The sequence below is a fragment of the Myxine glutinosa genome, chromosome 11 (assembly GCF_964187855.1).
Source record: "Myxine glutinosa chromosome 11, kmMyxGlut1.1, whole genome shotgun sequence".
Lineage (NCBI taxonomy): Eukaryota > Metazoa > Chordata > Myxini > Myxiniformes > Myxinidae > Myxine > Myxine glutinosa.
In genome coordinates, this window is record NC_136271.1 from 98706248 (window position 1) to 98729844 (window position 23597).

At 42.6% G+C, this 23597-nt stretch overlaps 1 protein-coding gene across 2 annotated transcripts in view; it reads right to left on the reverse strand.

Annotated features, from left to right (window-relative positions):
• The window catches only part of SEL1L (SEL1L adaptor subunit of SYVN1 ubiquitin ligase), a 55672-nt gene extending 33058 nt beyond the window's left edge, over positions 1 to 22614 (reverse strand). The window contains exons 1-10 of one of the 2 annotated variants that reach the window (XM_068131432.2): positions 22387 to 22614; positions 22035 to 22066; positions 15197 to 15431; positions 12995 to 13177; positions 11774 to 11876; positions 7593 to 7755; positions 7051 to 7104; positions 2579 to 2638; positions 2301 to 2382; positions 1868 to 2022 (exon numbers count right to left, since the gene is read on the reverse strand). In XM_068131432.2, coding sequence (XP_067987533.1) covers positions 1868 to 2022; positions 2301 to 2382; positions 2579 to 2638; positions 7051 to 7104; positions 7593 to 7755; positions 11774 to 11876; positions 12995 to 13177; positions 15197 to 15431; positions 22035 to 22066; positions 22387 to 22471 — 1152 coding nt within the window. In that variant the 5' untranslated portion in view covers positions 22472 to 22614. The remainder of the gene's footprint in view (positions 1 to 1867; positions 2023 to 2300; positions 2383 to 2578; positions 2639 to 7050; positions 7105 to 7592; positions 7756 to 11773; positions 11877 to 12994; positions 13178 to 15196; positions 15432 to 22034; positions 22067 to 22386) is intronic. The other variant, XM_068131433.2, reaches the window with a different exon arrangement.
• Between the last annotated feature and the right edge of the window lie 983 nt (positions 22615 to 23597).

The following is a 23597-nucleotide window of genomic DNA, read 5'->3' on the forward strand; positions in this document are numbered from 1 at the left end:
AGTCGAGGCTCATGGAAGAACACAGAACACAGACAAAATAATGGATCTGGACACGAGGCCAAAAGGTACTGTAGACAGAGGGGGGAAACACCAACAGTACAAGTTGAGGCCAAGATAGAGGGAGACCTGGACAAACAATGGGTGTGGAGAGGAATGGGGAACAGGAGAGGATGTACATGGGGTGGACAAGATAGATACAGAAGGAAACTCAGGAAGGAAAAACCAAATTTGGAATGAGGTGTGCTTAAGGGTGGGTGTTAACGGGGGTAGAAAAGATCATGGTTTTTAATTGGGGATGATCTGAGATGGTGGTGAACAGCTGTCTTGAACAATGAAATTGGAGATGCATGTTCACTCTCATCAACATCAATAAATATGACAAAAGCTGAAGAAAATTAGGAAGGTTGGAACATTAGCATCCAGTGTTTAAAAACCTATACATTCCAGGACAACCGTTCGTTATCGCCACCTTGTGGTCTCGACATGTTATTTTACATGGAACAGGTGCAGCATAATGTATTACACCATTGCAGCTACTGGCCAGAATCTTGGTGACCAATGACAAGGAACTAACTAATAATAATAAACCCTGAGTATAAATGGCATTTCTTTAAAATATATAATAATAATAATAATAATAATAATGATAACAAGCATTCTGAGTATTGCGCTGCAATACATGTCCCCTACCAAAGTTCAAAGTGCCATAACTTTGTCAAAAATGATCGAATATGCAAATTTATGCACGGTTGATGCTGGTTTTCAAACTTGATCTGAGGTATGCTGAGACACGTGTGTCACGCCTCGCCTCGCCTCGTTGATAAGCCCGCAAGGTCGCTCCGTGGAGCGGCTTGCACGTATGGCACTGTGTGAATTATATGATTACCAACTCACGGTCTGAGGTACTAGCGATTCAAGAGATATCCATTTAAAAAAAAAAATTTTTTCGTTTAATTAACGATATGTGCCCTATCGCAAATTCCAAAAGGACATTTTAGTAGACTGACATGCTGAACAGATCTGTGAAGTTTCCCCTCGATTGGATCAAAAATGAGGGAGGAGCTCAGTTTTAAAGGTTCATGCTTAAAAACATCATAACTCTGAAACCATGTGACACATGACGTCATGCTCGCTGACTTTTTTGTTCGTCATGGGTATGCGATTCTGCCTGCAAAGTTTGGCCTCGATCTGTTCAGACGTTTGGAGAAAATTGGATTTTAGTGTTTTTCACTCAAAACAATATGGCAGCCGAACCACGTGACCTGTGACGTCATAATTACCATTAAAATATTCTCCAGACCGAGTCCCCCCTACGGTGAAAATGTGATCTCAACCGGTCCAATTTATTGCAGAGAAAATCTTTTTTAAAGGAAATTAAAACTTAAAATGGCACTGAGTTAAGGAGCATCAGAATTATCAGAATTACCAAAGTTCAAAGTGCCATAACTTTGTCAAAAATAATCGAAACGTCATGGAAGTTCGAACATGATCTGTAACTTATCATGAGGAAACCATGTGCCAAGTTTGAAATCATTAGCATTAAGAGTTTAGAAAAAAAAGTCCAGAAAACTGTTCTTTGCGTGACGGACTGATGGACTGACGGACTGACAGACGGAGGGACGGAGTGCAAACCTATAGTCCCCTCCGGTGTACACCGGTAGGGGACGAATAATAATAATAATAACAGTAATATTGAGGCCAAGGCCAACCTGCCTCACTCTTAAAGAAGGCCGTGTGTGTTCTATAATATTGTCAGTCTTGCTCAATCTGTGTCCTCTACCGTAAGACATAACCAGTTATACCTGACCGTCTGACCTTGAATGGCAATGCCATAACTTCTGGATATTCAGTGTAATTGCATCTGCACCTGAGCTTGGACATCTCCCTTCTCAGCGAGGAATTGGTAGTACTGAATCAAGTCCTCGTCAAGCATGCCATTGCTCCCACCGGGATTGTCGACGTCATCCAAAAGGCGAACCCGTTGTACAGCTGTACCCCCCGTGAGGGATACATCATTCGCCACTGTGATTAGAGTCACAAGCGAAAGACTTAGGAACTTTAAAGGAAAATGAGAATGTTACAATTGAGAAAAACTGTATTAACGATAATAAGTTAAAAAGGGTAAGAGACTGGAAAAATGCTCCAAGACCTGACAAAACTCAGCATCAAATACATGAATATTTACAATCATAAGAATGAATTTTTACTTATTGATTCTTGCGTGACAATCACAGGAAATACCAGGGCAAAGTGTGAAACACTGTCAAATTCTCAAGTTGAGGTGGTTGGGGTTTTCTTACCGTGATTAGCCACAGTCCTGTAATGTGTGAGAGCAGATTCACAGCTCTGAGGCACCCCGATGCCAGCCCAATAGCGATAACCCTGCAAGAAAGAGAACAGAAAGAATATTGGGGACACGACGCCATACAAGTACAAAAGATAAAATGCTAGGCCTTTAAAAGAAAGTTGCAACAGATGTTCAACTGTGAAAGCAGCAAGCCTCAATTTATTAAAATTCATTTTAGGTTAAAAAGTACAACAGAAAAATAAGAACATGCAAAAGCTTCAACATAGTTACCAGAATCATGTGAGCGAAGATATTTCCACCAAGGGCTCCGAATGTATAATAAACCAGCATCTGGATAAAAGATAATTGATATTGCCAACGTTTGAGAAGCTCTCAGACACCTGTTCTTGCTCGTTAATTTTGCACGAGGCGTTATTTGTAAAGCAGCAAAGCAACAATAGAAGAAAAACCCATAAACCAGCCAGTTTCAGTCCACTTCAGAATAAAGGCCTTGCTTCAGCTCATGTTGAGAGGTTTCTTTTTGGCATGCTGGCCATGCTTGCCAAGTGTGGGTTGATGAGAGTGAGCAGCCATGCGAATCCACCCCACACAAGTCCACCTGTCCCTGAACTATTCCCTCAGTTTCGGGGCTAGCCCCATCAAACCTGTGCAACATTTTGGGACCCAGGGGGTGTCCTTAGGTGGGTGGGAGGTTTCCTAAATTTCTCACTTCAATTATGATTTTGAGTTTCCACCCTCACAAAACTGCTCCCTATCCGGATGCAACGTTAGAATGGCGTTTATCTTTGTTTACCTCACGAGTGTTTGTAACATTGGATTTTGTTGTATTAATGGTGTAGTATCAATTACCTTAACCACCAAAGGTGGATGGAGGTTATATTTTCACCTCTGCCCATTTGTGAACAAGGCATCTCAAAACGTTGTGGATGGATTCAGCCGAAATTTGGTGAAGTTGGGTGTGTGACAAGGATGAAATTATTACATTTTGATGAAGATCTGTATCTGGATGTGGATCTGAGAATATTTTAAAAAAGTGATTCTTCATCACTATTCTGAGATAGGGCCAAGAATGATAAAAAGCACAACATCTCAAAAAGTTGTGGACAGCTCCAGATGAAACTTGGCAGATAGCATTGGGTGTGCGCCAAGGAAGAATTGATTTAATTTTGGTGAAGATTCAAATCTGGATCCAGATCAGAGATTTTTGAAGTGATTCGTCACCATTGAGCGATGGGACTAAAACTGATGTATAACATGGTATCTCAAAAAAATATGGATGGATTCGGTAGAAACTTGGTGGACAGGTTGTGTTTCTGACAAGGACAAATCAATTCGATGTTGGTCAAGATCAGAATAGGGATTCGGATACACGAAATTTGACATTTTCAACACATTCTTCACCATTGAGTGATAGGGCCAAAAATGATAGAGCACGATATTTCAAAAAGTAGTGGACAACTTATGACAAATCTAGGTGGATGAGTTGGTTTCGTGACAAGAACAAGCCTATTAGATTTTGGTTCAGATCCAGATCCGGCTTATCAGTAGGATCCAAAACGTAAAACTGTTCAACCTGGCGGAGGTATGCGCTCTACCGAGCGCCGTTCTAGTATGCGATTCGAATGATGCGGTTTGGAATAAAAATATGGAGAGATTAAATTTAAAGGAGGAAATGATGTGATAAAAGGGGCGTGGATGAGAGAAAGCTTTGTTGCCGATCGGAATGGAAGGCTGCAACGTTTATTCAGTTTCACCATTTACCACATGTGGGAACATTCGCAGTTTTTGCATTGTCCGTATCCGTGTATAGACTTTTCTGTCGACATCACACTACATTTGCTTGCGACGTTTTGCTACTTTTCTGTAATAACACATTTCATCATGGCACACAAGAGCCAATCCCCTCTCCCCAGTCATCATCATCATCATCATCATCATCATCATCATCATCATCATCAAAAGTACATTAATTTTACACAGAACTATTCCAACAGTTTTTTCACACAACACAGGCCAGCCACATCAAACTTTCTGTGAACCTTTTGGGGTCCCTGCACGTGTCCAAAAGTAGAGGGAAGGTTTTTCATAAAATTTCTCAAAACATTTCAAAAAAGATTTTGTGCTCCCACCCATGCATAGCATGGGTACCTCGCCAGACAAACAATAACTAGAAAGTATCTCGAAATGCAAAGCCGGTCCGCATTCGCTTTAACTCAAACTAAATTCGATGAAAACGACAGAAAAAATGTAAACTGTATTAATTTGTGTTCTCCATACTCTCATAATAAAGGTTTGTTGAAGATTTGATGACAAAGCTCAAATGGTACAAAAAAGTTACGAGATAGACAGACAGGCGATTGCAAAAGGATGTGTGGAGGGAGGGGGCAGGACAGCAAGTCTTTAACTACGCCAAACAGTCAGTTACAATTCCATATGATTATTACAGTTTAACAATAATCCCCCCAAAAATGGACATTTGCACCATCACAAGCAGAACATTGCAACATCTCCGCTACATCCACATTTTCTCGGCATCACAGTTTCGTAGAGTACAAGCGAAAGATTTAGGAAGGTCAAAGGAAAATGAGAATGTTAAAATAGTGAGAAACTGCAAAGATCATAAGTTTAAAAGGCTAAGAGACGAAAAATCTTCCACCGATAGAAGTCCAACACATACAGTGGAATTTTTCTACACGATTAAATTTTCACACTGAGCAACATGAAAACATGTTTGCACGTTCATCATTTTTCTTCATTTCACGGAGCAGGCACAAAACCCATGAAAATCTCAATGATGTTAACCATGTGAAACCCCAGTAAACATTTACATATGGAGATAAATATGACAGCTATTTCCCCAAGGTTTCCAAGAAGATTTTAAAAATAAATTACCTGAACTTTACATGAAACCCCCCTTTTCAGCCTCTTCAAGGGGGGTAGGGGGCATTTGGATGGGGAGCACAACCACAAGAGACCTTACTGTTCTGATGTGAATGAATGAATGAATGAATGAATGATCGTTTTAAGGCCATTTTTCCCCGCTAGAGCAGGGGTTAGCCTTGCGGGCCCCATGACAATCATGGTTCCCTGTTTGAGGCAATGTTTTTATGGCCGGATGCCCTTCCTGTCGCCAACCCTTGGTCACGCTCTTACGATGCGCAGGGATACGGTGTACCTATTCTAAATCGGGGTACAAACCGTGATCATTCATCCCAGCAAGCTGGTACTCAATTTGCCGACCTCGGAAGGATGACAGGCTGAGTCAACCCCCCTGGCGTTAATTCAGCGATCGATCGGGATTCGAACCCAGGATCCTAGGATCCCAAGCCGGCACCCTAACCGCTAAGCCAACACCAGGCTCACGATGATGTATCGTTCCAAATTTGGTCCATATCGGTCATGTAGTTTGTGAGGAAAATATGTTTTAGTCAATATGCAGGATTAGGAGAGGGAGCCCGTGGCCCCCTTTTTGGGGGAGATACGACCATGAAGAGCCCAAATAAAGGTTAGGGCATGGTCCCGACGTCTCGTGGCAAGTTTGGTCTGGATCGGTCTGGCGGTTTCCGAGAAGATTTTTGAATGAAATACCAATATTTGATGTAAAACCCCCCTTTACCCACCTTTATAGGGGGCACATCCAGATGGGGAGCACAACCCCATGAGACCTTGCTGTCCTGATGCATCGTACCAAATTTGGTCCATAATCGGTCGGGTAGTTTGTGAGAAAACGTTTTTGTCAAATGTTTATGGACATACGTACATACGTACATACATATATAATGTATGTATAAACGTGTTTAAAATAATACATATAAACGTGTTTAAAAACACGGATGGCCACACACTGGGACCCAATTTGCAGGGCATCCACAACTGAAGAGAAACGGGCAACAAAATACTTTACCATAACTAAGGTTTACAAACTTTGTGTAAATCATATGGAACCAGTGAAGCACGGTACGGAACCAATGAAAATAAGGAAACAATGAAGCACTGTACGTAGTAATGAAACTAGGGAAACAATGAAGCCCTGTACGGAACAATGAAAATAGGGAAACAAAGAAGCATTGTACAGAACATTGAAAATAAGAAAACAATGAAGCACTGTATGGAACAATGAAAATAGGGATTGCAAAATATGACGAGAAAGTGCAGTAAAGCACATGCAATCGATAGTTAATTGAATGTGCGATTAGTAAATTAATGGTCTCCTGGAGCATTGGATATTTTTTATTCATTACAATCTCCAGCCTCGGCATCACTGTCTCTACAAGCTCGTACAGGACTTTCACCCATACCAGCTTTCAATATTTCGTTAGCGGCACGATCAGACAGTGCATCAAACCCTATTTAACCAAGCTTGCAAGGCTTTGGGAAACATAGAACTTGATTATAAAATCGACTTCTAAAATCGGCTTCAAATAAGAAAGCGCATTTTATGTTGAAATGTGAACACTGAAGCACAGTGCTGTAGTTGCAAACCGTGCAGACCTACGCTACATGTGCTGGTCAAGTGTGTTGCTCGCTACTCACTACGGTGCAACTGGTAACTGTATGCATACAACAGGGTGCAAGATTTGGATGGAAGGTTAAAGCATCATGAGGGGAATGCAGGAGAGAAACACCATTAGTGGACTCTGTGTTCAACTGTACCAAAATCTTGATGACTGTGCCATGCTCGAGTCCATAGTCTTATTTACACCTATTCGCCTACCTTACACCCCATCCACCCTCAAACTCACCTTAGCCTGACTTGAATTGACACCAATGCCAGTAGCATGCATGAACCCAAGAGCCTGTGGAGGGAAATGGGGGTCAGAAAAAGCCCAGTATTGCAAGTCTATATTTATGTGCTTCAACGCAATGCATGGAGCTCAAAACTTTAAAATTTCTTGTTTGTGAAAGTAGATCAAAATGCACATGGTAAAGCAGCTGCTCACACTTATAAGTGTCAAGTGTACATTTTATAGTAGTAGCATCCACACAAAAAAAAAAATCTTCATAAGACAACTTTATACTACATAGCTATCAGAACTTCACCAGCAACATCAACACAAATGCTTGATGTCCTTGAGACAATCTCCACGATGGCAAGAGGAGTAGAACCCAAATCTTGGGATCCACCCCTTATGTCATGGTATTCTCCATAATAGCAACAAAATACAAATACTGTTTACACAAAGATTCACAAAAAATGTAAGCAATAACTGCATATAATGTTAACAAAAATACGACTGTACTGTTGATGACTGACAGGTGTCAATAACGTAATGCTAACACTCACGGCCTGAGCTTTCGGCAGGCCTTGGTCTGCCAGTTTCTCGAACATGGTACGGGCAGAATCGATTGCCTGAGGCAAGTGATCTCCCAGTAGCATGGCAAAGGCAACCTTAGCTTGTGCCTGGACATTTCCTTGTGCTGCTGCCCATTGCATCATGACATAGCCCCTGCAGTGGTGGAGGAGTCGTGAACATGGACGTAGAAGGGCAGAGAGGGTGAGTCAGACAGGTTTAAAAAAAGAAAAAGTGAGAGGTGTGATTGAAGAAAAAAAACAAAAAAACAAAACTGGAACACTTCGATGTCATGACGTCGACAGATACGCCTCCGCCCACATTATTGCATCCCTATAATACTTGTACCAACTTTGATTTAAATCCATTTATCTGCTCTCAAGTTATCACATTTTTACCTGAAATAACCTCTGAACTTTACCTCGTGACCCCAAAATCTAATCAGGTAATCTTTACATCATTATACACACCTGTACCAAGTTTGAATTAGATCCCTTAAACGGTTCTCAAGTTATATACACTTCTACCGGTCAAAAGTTTTAGAACACCTCAATTTTTCCAGTTTTTATTGAAATTTACGCAGTTTAATGTCTCAATGTACTCTGAAATTAAGCATAGAACAAATAAACAATTGGAGATAAAAAGGAAATCATAGAATCATATTGTTTAACAAAATTTAATTTAAATTTTTGACTCAGCAAAGTAGCCACCTTCTGCAGATATAACCGCCGAACACACTCGTGGCATTCTTTCTACAATGGAAATCAAATATTGTTCGGGAAGTTCTTCCCAACACTGTTGCAGAAGTTCCCACAAATGTGTTGCACTTGTAGGTTGCTTTGCTTTCACCCTTCTGTCCAGTTCATCCAAACCAGCTCAATGGAGTTTAAGTCTGGAGACTGTGCTGGCCATTCCATGATTTGAAGCCTACAGTCTTGTTCTTTTCCTCGAAGGTAGTTTTGACATTGCCTGGAGGTGTGTTTAGGGTCATTATCTTGCTGTAGGATGAATCCCTGACCAACTAGGCATATACCAGAGGGTATTGCATGGTGCTGCAAAACATGGTGCATGGTGCTCGACGGCAATATATATATATATATATATATATATATATATATATATATATATATATATATATATATATATATATATATATATATATATATATATATATATATATACATATATATATATATATATATATATTGCATGGTGCTGCAAAAGGCTGTGGTAGCCCTTTTGGTTCAGGGTGCCAGTCACTCTGTGCAAGTCACCGACTCTGGATCCAGCAAAAGAGCCCCAGACCATCACGCTTCCTCCTCCACATTTGACAGTTGGTGTCACACACTGAGGAACCATCCTTTTGCCTACTCGACGGCATCCAAAAACCCTGCGTGATCAACAAAAGATTTCAAATTTTGATTCCTCGGTCCATAAGACCTTCTTCCAGTCTTCATTAGTCCACTGGTGGTGCTTCATGGCCCAGGTAAGCCTCTTTTTCTTATTTTGCTATCTTTCTTACTGCCACTCGACCTGTCAAACCTGCAGCTCGAAGTCTTCTATTCACAGTTGAAACTTAGACTTTGATTACTTCGACCAGTGTTAAGCTGTGCTTGAAGCTGTTGTCCTGTGAGCCACCTATCACGCAAGCTGTTGACTCTCAGAAACTTGTCTTCTGATTCTGTTGTGGCTTTGGGTCTGCCAGACCTCTTCCTGTCAGAGTTTCCTCCAGTTTCCAAGTGCCTTTGGATGGTGTAGGAAACAGTACTAACTGAAATCTTGGATTTCTTTGCAATTTCTCTAAAGGAAAGACCTACACATTTAAGGGTTATAATGGTCTGTCTGTCTTCCTTTGTTAATTGCCTTTTCCTCGCTATTATGATAGCAATATACTACTTCCTGCAGTGCAATATTGTCCAATAATGCTTCAGACGGTGTAATAACAGTCTGTTCCAATACTGCTTTTATACAGACGGGGTTTGTAATCAAGTAATCAGCAGAGGTTGGGACACCTGTAGGAATTGTTTGCATCAACTTTCAAGGCTTAATTTACTTACATTGCTGCAGAACACAGCTGTAAGTTGTTAACCCATTACTTGTTTCCTGAAGAAGGCCTTTTTTTTTTTTTTTTTTGTTACAGTATAACAGCAATTTACATTATTTTCCCGTTTTTGCTAACCTAAACTTTTTTTTTTAACCTCGAGCAGTTTACTGCTTAGCTTTGTACCATTTCAGGTTATTTCACTGGACTTGGATTGCTTAAATTTCAATACAAACTGGAAAATTGAAGTGTTCTAAAACTTTTGACCGGTAGTGTACCTATTACGGACTTTGGCCTTTGACCTTGACCCCAAAATCAAATAAGTTCATTTTACCTAACTTCTGCATCATAATACATACTTGAACCAACTTTGGTCAGAATCCCATCACTGGTTCACAAGTTATCTCGGTAGCAGGATTTTTTACCTAACATGACCTCTGACCTTTGACCTCGTGCCACCATAATCTAATCAATTAATCTTTACCTCATTATACATACCTGCAACAAGTTTGATGAAGATCCCTTCAGCTGTTCTTAAGTTATCGCAGTAACAATATAATTGCAACTTAACATGACCTCTTGACCTCAAAATCAAATCAGTTTATCTTTGCATCATAATATTGTTACGGACACGGTTTTTGGATGTTATTTTACCGAGCGGTGGTGTATTTAACCGCGTCCGAACAGTTACTCCCCGATTAAAACCCGATTCCACCCGAACGTTGACTAATCGCGCTACAGATATTCAATTGGGAAACCTCTAAAGCGACCGAAAGAGAAGAAGAGAGAAGAAAGACAGAGTTTGGAGGAAGAACAGATTTATTATACACACACAAGCAATATTTTAGAGCGACCAATATTATTTACAGCAATAGATGGAAAAGAGCAGTCACACAGTGCATTGTTAACTTATTCTATTTCATTTACTTAATCCCCAAGACAACGAGTAGGACAGGACGTTCACACTCACACGGTGGATATTGCAGGCAGGTAATGGCTCGAGGTTGATTGCTTGAGAGGAAGGCAAGGTCGGAGGCAGCAGCTTTCAACCCCTCGCGGTTTTGGCGGGAAAACCTCCGTCGCGTATCCGCGGCCGTCACGCGCTGGCTCGGCACACCTGCTCCTCTTCCTGGGGTGGAGCCGTCTCCCTCCGTTCAGCGCGTCTCTCCAACGACAGGGGATATTGCAGGCAGGTAGGTAGGTAGGGCTTGCGGTGGATTGCGCTCCTCTTCCAGGCCATCCCCCAGCGTATCTCTCAAGGCCTCTCCCCAAAGCAGTTCCTTACATTCGCTTTTATCACCTCCGGCGGAATTAAGCCGCCGGCTCCGAGGGCACGCCTACCGGGTCACTCACCGCGGTGTTGATTGGCTGTTAGGGCCGGTTCACTCCTGCCCTCTTCTGACGAGGTGGAGACACGCCTTTCTTCTCCAACCTTACCTCGTGGCCAATGGTGGTGGAAGAGAAAAACCGACCAAAATGCGGAAGGCAAATGGAAGGGAGGTTTTGGGGAAATTGGAAGGGCCTACGCTTATTTTGTTTGATACAATGCAAAGTCAATCTAGTGGAAAACACATACTTAGCCTACATGGAATAAGGAAATACACTATTTAAAAGATATATCGTGACCTGCGTGTATGTTCTATGAAATTAATTAGGAGGACGGCTGCGACCATTATTTACATTACCAGGATGTTACCATACCAAAACCATACTCTTCACATCCGTTACCCTTCCTCCAAAATTGTTACACTCCTCAAAACCCGTTACACTTCTCAAAACCCGTTACACTTCTCAAAATCGTTACACTATATAATTATACCAAGTTTGGTGAAAATCCCATGACTGGTTCACAAATTAGCTTGGTAACACAATTTTTACCTAACATCTGACATTTGACCTTTGACCTCTTGATCCCAAAATTAAATCAGTTAATTATTACATCATTATACATACCTGTACCAAGTTTGAATTTGATCCCTTCAGCCGTTCTTAAGTTATCGCAGTAACGAAAACCTATCACGGATGGAAGGACGGACAGCTGGACGGACAACCTGAAAACATAATGCCTCCGGCGATTTCGTCAACGGAGACATAAAAAGCAATCGCTTTCAAAGCAAGCAAAGCTGAACTTACTCGTTCTGCTTTTTGCGAGACGTGCTGTTGATCAGCTTCAAAGCTTCATGGTACATCGATTCTGCTTTTCTAAGCATCATTTTCTTTGCAAACTCTTCTTGAGCTGCAGAGCAAACAATCAGCAGTTTGAAAATAAGCCCATACTGCTGAACAAAAAAAGAGACTAATAAAAACTATATGGTGGTTAAAATAACAACAACAACAAGAAGAAGTACAGCAAGTGGTGGGCATCCTTAGCTAATTAAAGGGCTATGGGTCTTTCCATCAAACTCCGAAGGCCACAAGATTCCCCTTTAGCACAATTACAAGCTAAAATTATGCATTATTATTTTAAAAAGAGCTATATATAAAATATATAATATAACCACCTTTAGAGGCCATTTTTCCCCGCAAAGCGGGGGTTGGCCTTTTTCGGGAACCGTGGTTGTTGTTGTTTTTCGGTCCCCTTTTTGAAGCAATGTTTTACGGCCGGATGCCCTTCCTGACGCCAACCCTTTTTGCCGCCTTTAACGACAAACAGGGAATTACCAGTGAACTGGTACTCAATTAGCCGACCTCGGAAGGATGACAGGCTGAGTCAACCCCCCTGGCGTTAATTCAGCGATCGACCGGGATTCGAACCCAGGATCCTAGGATCCTAAGCCGGCACCCTAGCCGCTAGCCCAACACCAGGGTTATATGTTACATTATATACAACACTAAAGAAAAAGAAAAAAAAAAAAAAACCACCGTTTAGAGGCCATTTTTCCCCGCAAAGCGGGGGTTGGCCTTTTCGGGGACCGTGGTAGTTGTTTTTTGGTCCCCTTTTTGAAGCAATGTTTTACGGCCGGATGCCCTTCCTGACGCCAACCCTTTTTGCCGCCTTCAACGACAAACAGGGAATTACCAGTGAACTGGTACTCAATTAGCCGACCTCGGAAGGATGACAGGCTGAGTCAACCCCCCTAACTAAAGAAAAAGAAAGAGAAATAATAAATGTATTACTTGCCTAATAAGACTGCTGGGTGAGCATATTTTGTGTAAAGCATTTGAAGTGACCATATGCAGTGTAAAGTGCAAAACCAAGTGGGGAGGGGGTTGAGTGGTATTTGGGGGAGAGGGGGAGTGAGAGGGGGGAGGAAGTGCAGGTTTAAGTGTAGCAGGCTGTAGTTTGCCCACTACTACCTTTGGAAGGCTTGTACAAACAACACAACCAAAGCAAAGTGATCACATCTGACTTACTCTCACAGAATCCCCACTTGTGATCACCGGCGTAATCATATGTGGTGGAGCACCAAAGGCGATGGTCGCTACGCCCATCCGTCGTGCATTCCATGTATTCTTGACCACTGAACAGAAATGGAAAGGAGCATGGCTCCCCATCGGCTGATCCGCCAATCACCAATACCACTGGTCTTGGTGGAGCTGTGGTGGGTCGGTGGCAATCGTTTGACCAAGTCAGAGTTAAAGAATGTTAAGATCTCAACATACCGTTAACCTTAACACAATCAGTAATTTGATAAACCGGATAAACCATAGATTTGATGCATTACAAAATGACCGATCAAATGTGGGCACAAGGTTGTGTGGGTGCATGGGTGCATGCAGTGGCGGAAGTCAGGATTATTGGAGAAACTACGAGGTGGCATTGGACAGCAGTTTTTAAAGATTGCAGGAAACAAAGAACGAGACATGGAGTCATTTGGAGGGAAAATCGAGTATCCAGCGGGACTGTGGGAATGACGAGAAGTGGGTTTCTGAAAGACTTGCGTGACTTGAGGGGGACAGGTGATATACCCAAAGGACGGGTGAGGGGAGAGGGGAGGGTGTGAAACGACTGGTGGAGCAAGACTGGAAATTAGGTGACATGAGGAGAATCCATCAAAATGTCTGTGGTGGGTGAGCAAACCTTGGGACTTGGCCTCCTCTCGAGATATAACAATAATCCAAAAAAAAGGAGGAGAAAGTTTCCAGGAAAGAAGCAACGACCAAAGTAGGAGACCCCTGTTTGATGGGATTTTGATTATCTTAGTTAAGAGTTTTCAATTTTTCCTTATTCTGTATTTATTTTTTATTTTACCTTTCGCTCCTGTCTTTCCCAGCAAAGAGTTATTTTTGTTTTGCATTTTCAGCACTCTTGCATTCATGGTATCCTTTGGCTTGAAGTGTCAATTATGATGCTTTATTGAGAAACTCCCTCGAGTTTCCCCAAGCATGGAAACTATACCGATAATCTTATTATTCTCTGTGCTTTAACCCCCAACAGTTAGGGGTCGGCTACTTGGATCCGCCTTCTCCATTCTCCCCCGTCTTAGGTATCTTCCTCTCTGAATCGCTCGTTCTTCAAATGTACTTTAATAGAATGACAACCATCAAATCCTTCCACTTAGTATAGAACGGTTATAAATAACAAGATCAATGAACATTTCCTGTAATCGCCTGTAATTCACGTTCTCCGCACACTTCGAGTTAAATCCAATTTGCAATATAAATAAAAAGAGGGAAGTCAAATGATAGCTGGGTTTATTCTACATCAAACACTTTGTAGGCCACATTCGAGTAAACAACAGTACTTCTACTATAAATGGATGTGTGGATGTGTGTGTGGATGGATATGTGTGTGTGTGTGTGGATGGATATGTGTGTGTGTGTGTGTGGATGGATATGTGTGTGTGTGTGTGTGGATGGATATGTGTGTGTGTGTGTGTGGATGGATATGTGTGTGTGTGTGTGTGGATGGATATGTGTGTGTGTGTGTGTGGATGGATATGTGTGTGTGTGTGTGTGGATGGATATGTGTGTGTGTGTGTGTGGATGGATATGTGTGTGTGTGTGTGTGGATGGATATGTGTGTGTGTGTGTGTGTGTGTGTGTGTGTGTGTGTGTGTGTGTGTGTGTGTGTGTGTGTGTGTGTGTGTGTGTGTGTGTGTGTGTGTGTGTGTAAGAGAGGGATAGAATTGTAAGGAACAGAAATGAAAAAACGAGATGTGGATGGATGTGTGTGTGTGGATGGATATATGTGTGTGTGTGGATGGATATGTGTGTGTGTGTGTGTGTGTGTGTGTGTGTATGGATATGTGTGTGTCATACTTTTTGTGTCTATTAATTAATTACATACTTTTGAAATGTACCTTTTAGCCCTTTGGACTGATGACTGCTGAGACCCCTTCGATCTTTGAAGACCCCTAAAGACCCAGAATACCCAAAAATCTCCGAGTACACAAAATACCCAAAAGTCCTCGATGACCCAAAAGACCCAGATGACCCAAAAATCCCAGATGATCCAAAAGACTCCAAGGATGCAAAAGACCCCCGTGAGTCCAGCAAGCAGGTATGCTACAAGGCAGTGAAGACCAAAGAAAATTTGGTACAACGGACCAACTGGCCCACTAGTTTTTAAAAGCAAGCGATATCAACCATTTCCCGATCAATCGTCTGCTTTACCGGGTGCTTGCGTTGTTGTTGAGGTTGTCGTCACAAACTCCTCGATATTTGATCCTTTCATTTCCACCTCAAGGTCCTCTCTCGTTTCCTTCGACGGAGGTTCTGGGAGCGTTCCGGGCGATTCATCATCGTCGGCTTTCTCATTCACGGCGCTTGCATCATCGTCGAGAACCCCCTTTAGAACATCAAGCACACGATCAATCTCTGCATCTGTCTGTTCAACTTCGCCCAGCTCCTACAGAAAGGCCGATGCACAAAGTGGGCCTCAAGTTTGATTAGTGCGGCAATCCCACCCAAATTCATCATTTTCATTAACAAATCCAGATTAAACCCACACACTATCGCTATCACAGTTTGCGCAGTTGTGTACACACATGTTCCACGATTATTTGAGGTATGCAGAATAGAAAAACCATGAACCTGATTATATTGCAATCAATCGTTGGTTATAGCATTCGGACGTCAGACCTCCTTGGCAATAACGTCAGTTGTAATCTGCATTAGACCAGCAAGGTATTCAATGAAAACTTGAGGAGCATGTTGACCGAAGAGCGATTAAAGATCATTTTCAGAGCAACACATTTTAACAAGGATGTTACCAATGCATCGTGACGATGCCCAAAACGATGACAAATCATGATAAAGGAAGTTGGGTATAAAGGGAGCAAACACGGGTTGTGGACATTTCAAACTTTGCCTACATAGTCCAACGCTGTCTGGGCTCTGCTATGCCAAGGTCTTTTATTGACACTCGGAATACAGGCCAGGCCTTGCCTATAAAGGTTGACAGGTTAGCCTGTTCACATCGATATCAATGATGCGCTCGCCCATTGTCGACTTGCATACTGGCAATTCATGGAAAAGTCCACTCGTTTTCTTCGCTCTTAAGCCTTAATCCCACTAGTTCAGGATCGGAGACTCAGATCTGCCTTCTCCGTTTAGTCTTCTCTCAATCCCTGGATCTTCAAATCTCTTGCCACTACATTCCTCCACTGTAGTCTGTCTTCGTCTTCTCCATCTATTGGCACATTCCATACTTTCTTGACTGGTTTCTCTTCCCTTCTTCGCATCACATGGCAAAATCACCACAATCTCGTCTCTCTAATCTTTTCTGTAATGCATGCAATTCCAGCTCTATTGTGTAGCTCCTCGTCCAATGAACATTTCAAGAGAACATATCCACTCATTCAATAAGTGTTCATGAGCCACGGTAGTGTAATGGTTAGAACATCAGCTCTGAGTCTGGGCGGTCAGCATTTTGAACACTGGCCGGATCATCCCAAAGATTTTTGAAATGACACGTGCTGCTTCGCTGCTTGATCCTCGGGATTTAACAGGATAAGAGCACAGACAAACAATCTTAGGTTGGTAATAATAGCACAGGCTTGGATGGGCCAAATGGTCTCCTCATGTGTCAAACTTCCTTGCATGGGAACTCGTTATTATATTTATCCCCAGGCCTTCGATTTAAAAAAAAATGGAGGGACATTGTAATCGGCTCCATCCCTGTCTGTCCGTTTGCCACGGTATCTCCTCCTAGACCTAAACGGTTGCGCAGAAATTCATCAAACTTGGGAAGTATGATTACCACTTGGCACAAAGGTGCAAGAGCATTATCATTTTTGGCTCTTCCACCATGGGGTCAAAAGGTCAAATACCAAAAAATGCAATTACGGGCACATTTTAAGACATTTTTTAATGAAACGTTGTATGTGCAATCAACATTGGGGGATGCATGAAATATGTAACAATTTTTGGATTTGACCCCCGGTTCACACCCAAAGAGATGGGAACTTGGCGTCCCGGGTCAAAACATAGGATTTTTCTTTAACCTCAAAATTTGATATTCGCTCATTCCTGGTGGAACCTTTTGCCATCTTTCAACTTTGCTTCAGGTGGGAAGCATGGGGATTTGTGATGGTGCGCTGGCGACTTCACTCCAGTTATTATCATCATTATTCCTCAACCGCTCTCAGTGATATTCTGAGAATCAACCTATTAAGCATTCGCATTTCTGTTGTCTCCAGCAACTCCTTTTCCCTTTGTCTTAAATCCCAAGTTTCCGCACCCTCCATCATGACCAGCCTGATCAGTCTTGTAGATTTCTTACCTTCAATTTTCCTGGGATCCTTCTATCACAGACACCACCAATCCTCCTGGTATCCTTCTATCACAGACTACCAACCACCTTCCACCTTATCCACCATGCGCTGCTCCACTCTGTCCCACAATTCTGCTTCACAAATGATCTGTCTTCACTTCTTCCATCTACAATGTTGGCACCTCTCTGCTCCAGTCTTCAGAAACACCAGAACCTCCATCTTTCTCACATCAATCCTCAATCCCTGCCTCTTCGAAGCTCTCTTGCCATACCAACACTCTTCTCTGCAGCTCTTCCTTTGACTCTGCCGTTATGACGAAGTCACCTGCGAACAAGAGCTCCCACAGTTCTCTATCTCTGATGTTGCAACTCAGCACATCGTACACCGATGTCTACAAATGTCCGTTTCTGTTCAGGTTCCACTAGATACATATATGTATGGGAAAAAATAAATAAATAAAATAAATAAATTGCCATTGGGCCAGAATCCCAGTGATATACATCCGGAACGTTGAAATGTTGAGGTATCAGAAAGTTTGGAACATTTTGTCCTCGGAAACGGAGACAAGAAGCTTGTTGTTAGACCCTCACAAGCAGCTCAGAGGCACACGTCGTTTTCTGCCTCTAGTCAGGTCTTGCTGCATATACTTTCCGACAAATCCACCACAAACCGGACAGGTTTGCAGACATATCAACAGAGCACAAATACAGTTTGCTTTCCAATATTTAGAGACATCTGTCCATCTCCATTACACTATATTTTTGGTGGTCTGACCATTTCTTATTCTTCCAGAATTGAAGTCCATTGGAAGTAAGCTACAGAGCGAGTTGCATATCTGCGTGCAATCTGTCAAATTACTTGTGGTTTTGCTCCAGCCTTCACCGAAGGTAAAAATATATTGCTTCAACAGCTGTTGTTCTTCTCTTATGACGTCAGCAAATTCACAGAAAAAAAAAAAAAAACTTCACCACTCAAAAACAACATAAAAGCATCGTCTCCCATAAATATGGATGACAGGCCCCATTCCATGATGGTGAGAAGCACCTACGGTATGCTCTTCTTCGAGAACAATTGTTATTTGAGTAAACTAGCAACGGTACCCGCCCTATGGGCGGGGCTTCAATTGGGAGGCCCAAATGAAAAGGCAAAATATCAGAAATTGAAAGTTTTTATTTTATTTTAAACGATTCATATAAACATCCGTTGAATCATATCACACGCAAATCATCAAAATCTAAAGAGTATCTTTAGAATTTCAATAAAAGCCACATCACTGTTCATATCGGTAAATATTATTCCATCGTGTTTCAAATCGCGATCGATACATTATGATCGTGATCGTGAATCGTGATGATCGTGATTGTGAATCGTGAATCGTGATCGATAATCGTGTTCACAATCGCTAGGTCGTATATACTCCCGATATGTGTACCAAATTCCCGATATGTGTAACTGTACCAAATCAACAGTTAAAAGGATTTTGAGCCGATAGCTGTTACGGCCTTGGCAAGATCGATGGAGACAGCGATCTGTTAGCGATCGATGGAGACATGTTGCTTTCCCGGGTGCCGCACAAACGGCTGCACCGATCGCGCGGCACCCGGGAAAGCAACATCATCACAATGAGAACAATCAATGAACGTTATGCGAACGCAAATGTTATGCGGGAGTCCAAACCTGAGAATGCTGGAGACTAAAGCTGAAATTGGGAAAACTAAATGGCCTATTTTACTCCTGGAGATCCCAGGATTATCCACCCAAAATATATTTTCGATCGGTTCTGCAGTTTTTACGGTACCTTCGAACAGACAGACAGACGGACATTTGGTGAATTATAGTAAGATGAGCAAAAAAGTCAGAATAAGCCACCTGCCACTCCCAAAGCATTTTATAGAATACACAAGTCTTGTGGATAAATTGTTAAACGAAAAAATATATACATTAAAAAGAAAAAGTACAAATTAATATCAAAGGACATTAACTGTCCAAGTAAAGGTTTTATACCCAGAGTACAGATGGAATAAAATACAGATCACCTACCAAAAAGGAAAAGGAAGAATTGGTATAAACTCTGATAAACCTGCTATATAACACCACATCTCTATCAAATATTCTCAAAATTATTCCAAATAACTACAACTACTACTACGACTACTACTATGACAACTACCACAATTGTTGTGGGATTGGCTTGAGAATATTTTAGCCCAAGTCTTTCACGAACCGGATGACAAGGCCTGACGTTGACTGCAGTGTGAATTTACAATTTGTTCAGCATGCGGGCAATAACTCGCCTCCTCTTCACAAAAAATGCCATGGGTTCTTTAACTTCCACCAGATAATTATAACAGCCAGATGTGACAGCTTAACGTCCACCGGAGGGATGACGCACTTTGTGATGTAACGACCTGCTCATAAAGCATACACACACATATATATTGTCGCGCAACTCCAGTTAACACCAGAGTCGCGGATGGCCTAAACGGTCTTATTGGATGCAATGACCAAACACGGATTTTACTATGGTCGCGCGGGAGGAAGGAGGAGAATGGAAGCTGCGTAAGCGCTTAACTGCGACACTCCCACCCTGTAGGGGCAATCAACTCAAGTGGGCACAGGTTTGAATGGGAAAGGAAAATAATACAAGGGTTTATTCAAAATAAAAGCAAGGACAGGAAAATGCACGCACCGGTAATAAAATATCCTAAATCCTATATTCGGGATCCCGCACACCAGACTCAACAAATACAGACGGGGGATGGATTATATAATATAAATTTAAAGATTAAAGGAAAATGGAAAATATGGACTAAAGGAAAATAATGATCTCGTCGTGTATATGTAATCGCGGAAGCGGCCTTATCTCGTCTGTCGTCTTGCGTTGTTTGCCGTCAAACACGGCCCCGTTCGGCGTCCCACGCAGCCCTCTCTGAGTACCACCAGGCCTCGCTCCAAGCACCACAGCAACGGGAAGGCGCGAGCCAGCGCCCACTCCGTTCGCACATGAGGCCCCAAAGCAGGAAAAGCACCGCGCGTCCAACGCAGGCTAGCGGCTCCAAGCGAGGTCAAAAGCAAGCGAACTCCACTCGGGCTACACCTCAGCCCAACTCGGGCTAACTCGTGCTGTGAACTCCTCTTCTGCTCACGTGCCAACCAGCTCAACCCTGCTTGCCAATTGCGTGCACTCCAGTGCGTCTCAAGACTCACTGCCAGAAGCAACTGCTCTGAACCAACAACTTAACAATTGCGTTCGGCGCTCGCTGATCTCCCCTGGCCAACTCACTCACTCTCGTCCTTCGAACAAACTGCCGCGCAACTCACTCACTCGAACCAAAGTCCTGCCGCACCTCGTATCACTCCGCGGCGGTGACGTCAGCCTTGGCGCGCTGCCCAATCAGTGGCCTCCACCGAATCACAGGCTCGCTCAGGCCCCTTCCTACCACACCACCCCAACACTCGTTCTCTGCTCCTTGGTCATAGCGCGTGGTACTCAAGGTGGATAGGCCTGTCGGAGGTGTAAATGGCGGCGGCCATGCGGCGGTATCCTGGCCTGGTTTCCTTCCTAAGTCATGTCAGGGGGAGGGCGTTATTTAGTGTTGCACTAAGGACTTGTCGGAATGTCTATGTGGTGTGCAGTGCCAAAAGGGACAAAGGTTTGGCTAACCAGGTGAGGACACACAGGGGCGCTACTCTTTAATCCCTAACTCTACTTAATACTTAATATAACACATGAACCTCCTGGTAGATTCACAAGTATACTCCTTACCCGACAAAACGTCTACACATGAAGAACTTATTACAGGGTCAGATTCCTTACTGCGACACCTCGAAGCATGTTAACTACTCAGCTCTATCTGCTCTACATAACACTACCCTGCCAGACATAACAATATATATATACAGGGTGAGTCAGAAGTAGCGCCAGATTTCTGTTTATATATACACATTTATTTCTACCTTCTTGTACACTGTAATACAAATGTATATAACGATTTCTGTTTTGTATATATATACATTTATATTTCTGTCAGTTGATTGTTTGTTTGCCATTTGTATTACAGTGTACACGAAGGTAGAAATAAATGTATATATAAACAGAAATCGGGCGCTACTTCTGACTCACCCTGTATATACACACACACACACACACACATACACATACACATACACACCCCACCTTTCAGAGGCCATTTTTCCCCACAGAGCAGGGGTTGGCCTGCTCACACACATATATACACACACATATATACACACACATATATACACACACATATATATACACACACATATATACACACACACATATATACACACATATATACACACACACATATATACACACACATATATACACACACACATATACACACACACACACACACGATAAGACTGCTTTTGCTTGTCAAAATAAATGGCCCAATTATCACGAGAATATGAAAACTAAAGTTACACAAGGAAAACATTTAAACACCGATAAACCAAGTGAAGGTCACATTCACACCACGTTTGCACACGTGATCTCCGATCCCAACAGAGTCGTTTTATCGCAGTTAAAGGATTATTATATGAGAGAATAGGATGTTAAAATCCCACAGTGGACCCATGCAGGCAGTTTGGGCCTAAATACTGCATTAAATCCTTAGAACAGAAGGAAATCATCGTTTCAACATCCCGTTTATCATTACAACAAACATATCGATAATATCTATAATTATAAACAAGAGGCACAGCATTACCTGGGCCAACTTTGCTCGTTCGTTTTGTTCATCTGTGGGTTAAAAGGGCACAGAGCCAACAGGTAATCAATCACTCGTATCATACATGGAACCAGGACATCATAGAACTAGAAGGCCATTTGGCCCATCGTGTCTGCGTTTCATCCACACCTCATCAATTAAATCTGCGTTGAGTAATTTGCCGAAATTCAGGAAGACTTTATCACCTAAACTAGTTTTTTTGAATAAAGTAGCGGAAAAAACGGACAAACATCACAAAGGTGAAGCGTAGAGGCACAACTTTTCCTCAAAGATATAGGCCAAAGCCCGAAGGTAGGCCTCCCGACGAGCCACGCTCATATTTGCTTCTTACCCGGATCAGCATGGACTACAGTCGGAGTGAGGTGCATACACACAACGCTGAGGGCTAATAAGCAGCAAACGCTCGTAACTGTCATTGTACAAGCCGATGAAATAAGGCCGAGAACACCGACCCAGGGTGGGCATAGAAACCGGAAATAAATAAATAAATAAATAAAAAATCCAACTGTGTGCGCGCGAGTCCACGTCACTCTGCGCCTCGCGGCGCAAGCACATTGGTGTGTCGTCATACAGAGGGCGGAGCGATATTGCCTCGTCATACAGAGGGCGGAGCGATATTGGTTCGTCATACAGAGGGCGGAGCGATATTGGTTCGTCATACAGAGGGCGGAGCGATATTGCTTCGTCATACAGAGGGCGGAGCGACATTTCTTTTTGTCCCTCCTCCACGAGTCATACCCGGGGCGTGTTCCATACCGAGCAGCTTGCTAACGCTTGCCAAGCCAACCGTTCCCAATCAACCTTTTTGTTGGAGTGCCACCTTGCGTGCCTTAGCCGCTTGGCGAGCGCTCTACAAGCTGATTGGTAATGGAACACTCCTGCTCCCTCGGAGAGCGAAGTATGGAGTCATTGAATGACTTACACTGGGAACAAAAGTCAGTCGGGGCGTCGATCGCGATTTAAAAGTGGGGGAGCCATTGCAAGTGCAAATCGAGGAGCCAATAGCGATGACCGGCACGTCTGGCCCTGCGAATTGCTGATGCCAGAGCTAAACGCTTGTTGATGTGATGCATTCTGGGTATTTAATCTGACTGCCTTTGTCACCTTTCTTTGAAATCATTTAACCCAAAAAAGTGGCGATTTAACTGCGAACTTTTTCTTATTGCGAAAGTTTATTATTGCGTTCAAAAACCTGATATAAAAATTCAACAACCCAAATAAATCAAACAGAACAAATCAAATGTTTGATTGGCTTTTTTTCTCATGACGAACTGATTCACGATTCAAAAAACAAAAATTTAGACTGTCACAAAACATGCCACACAACAAACGAACCTTAAAACTTGCCAAAAATACGAGCACGTGCGTCTGACAATCCATTCAAAACTTCCTGAGCAATGGCTGGGGGGTCACGTGCTGCCAGTAGATCTTGGTGCACATAACAGATCTTGAGATGGTTCAGGCTCTTAATAATAATAATTCACTCTTCTCGGTTATTGTACAGATCATGAAATAGTAGACGTGTCACTGAGTCATTGTACA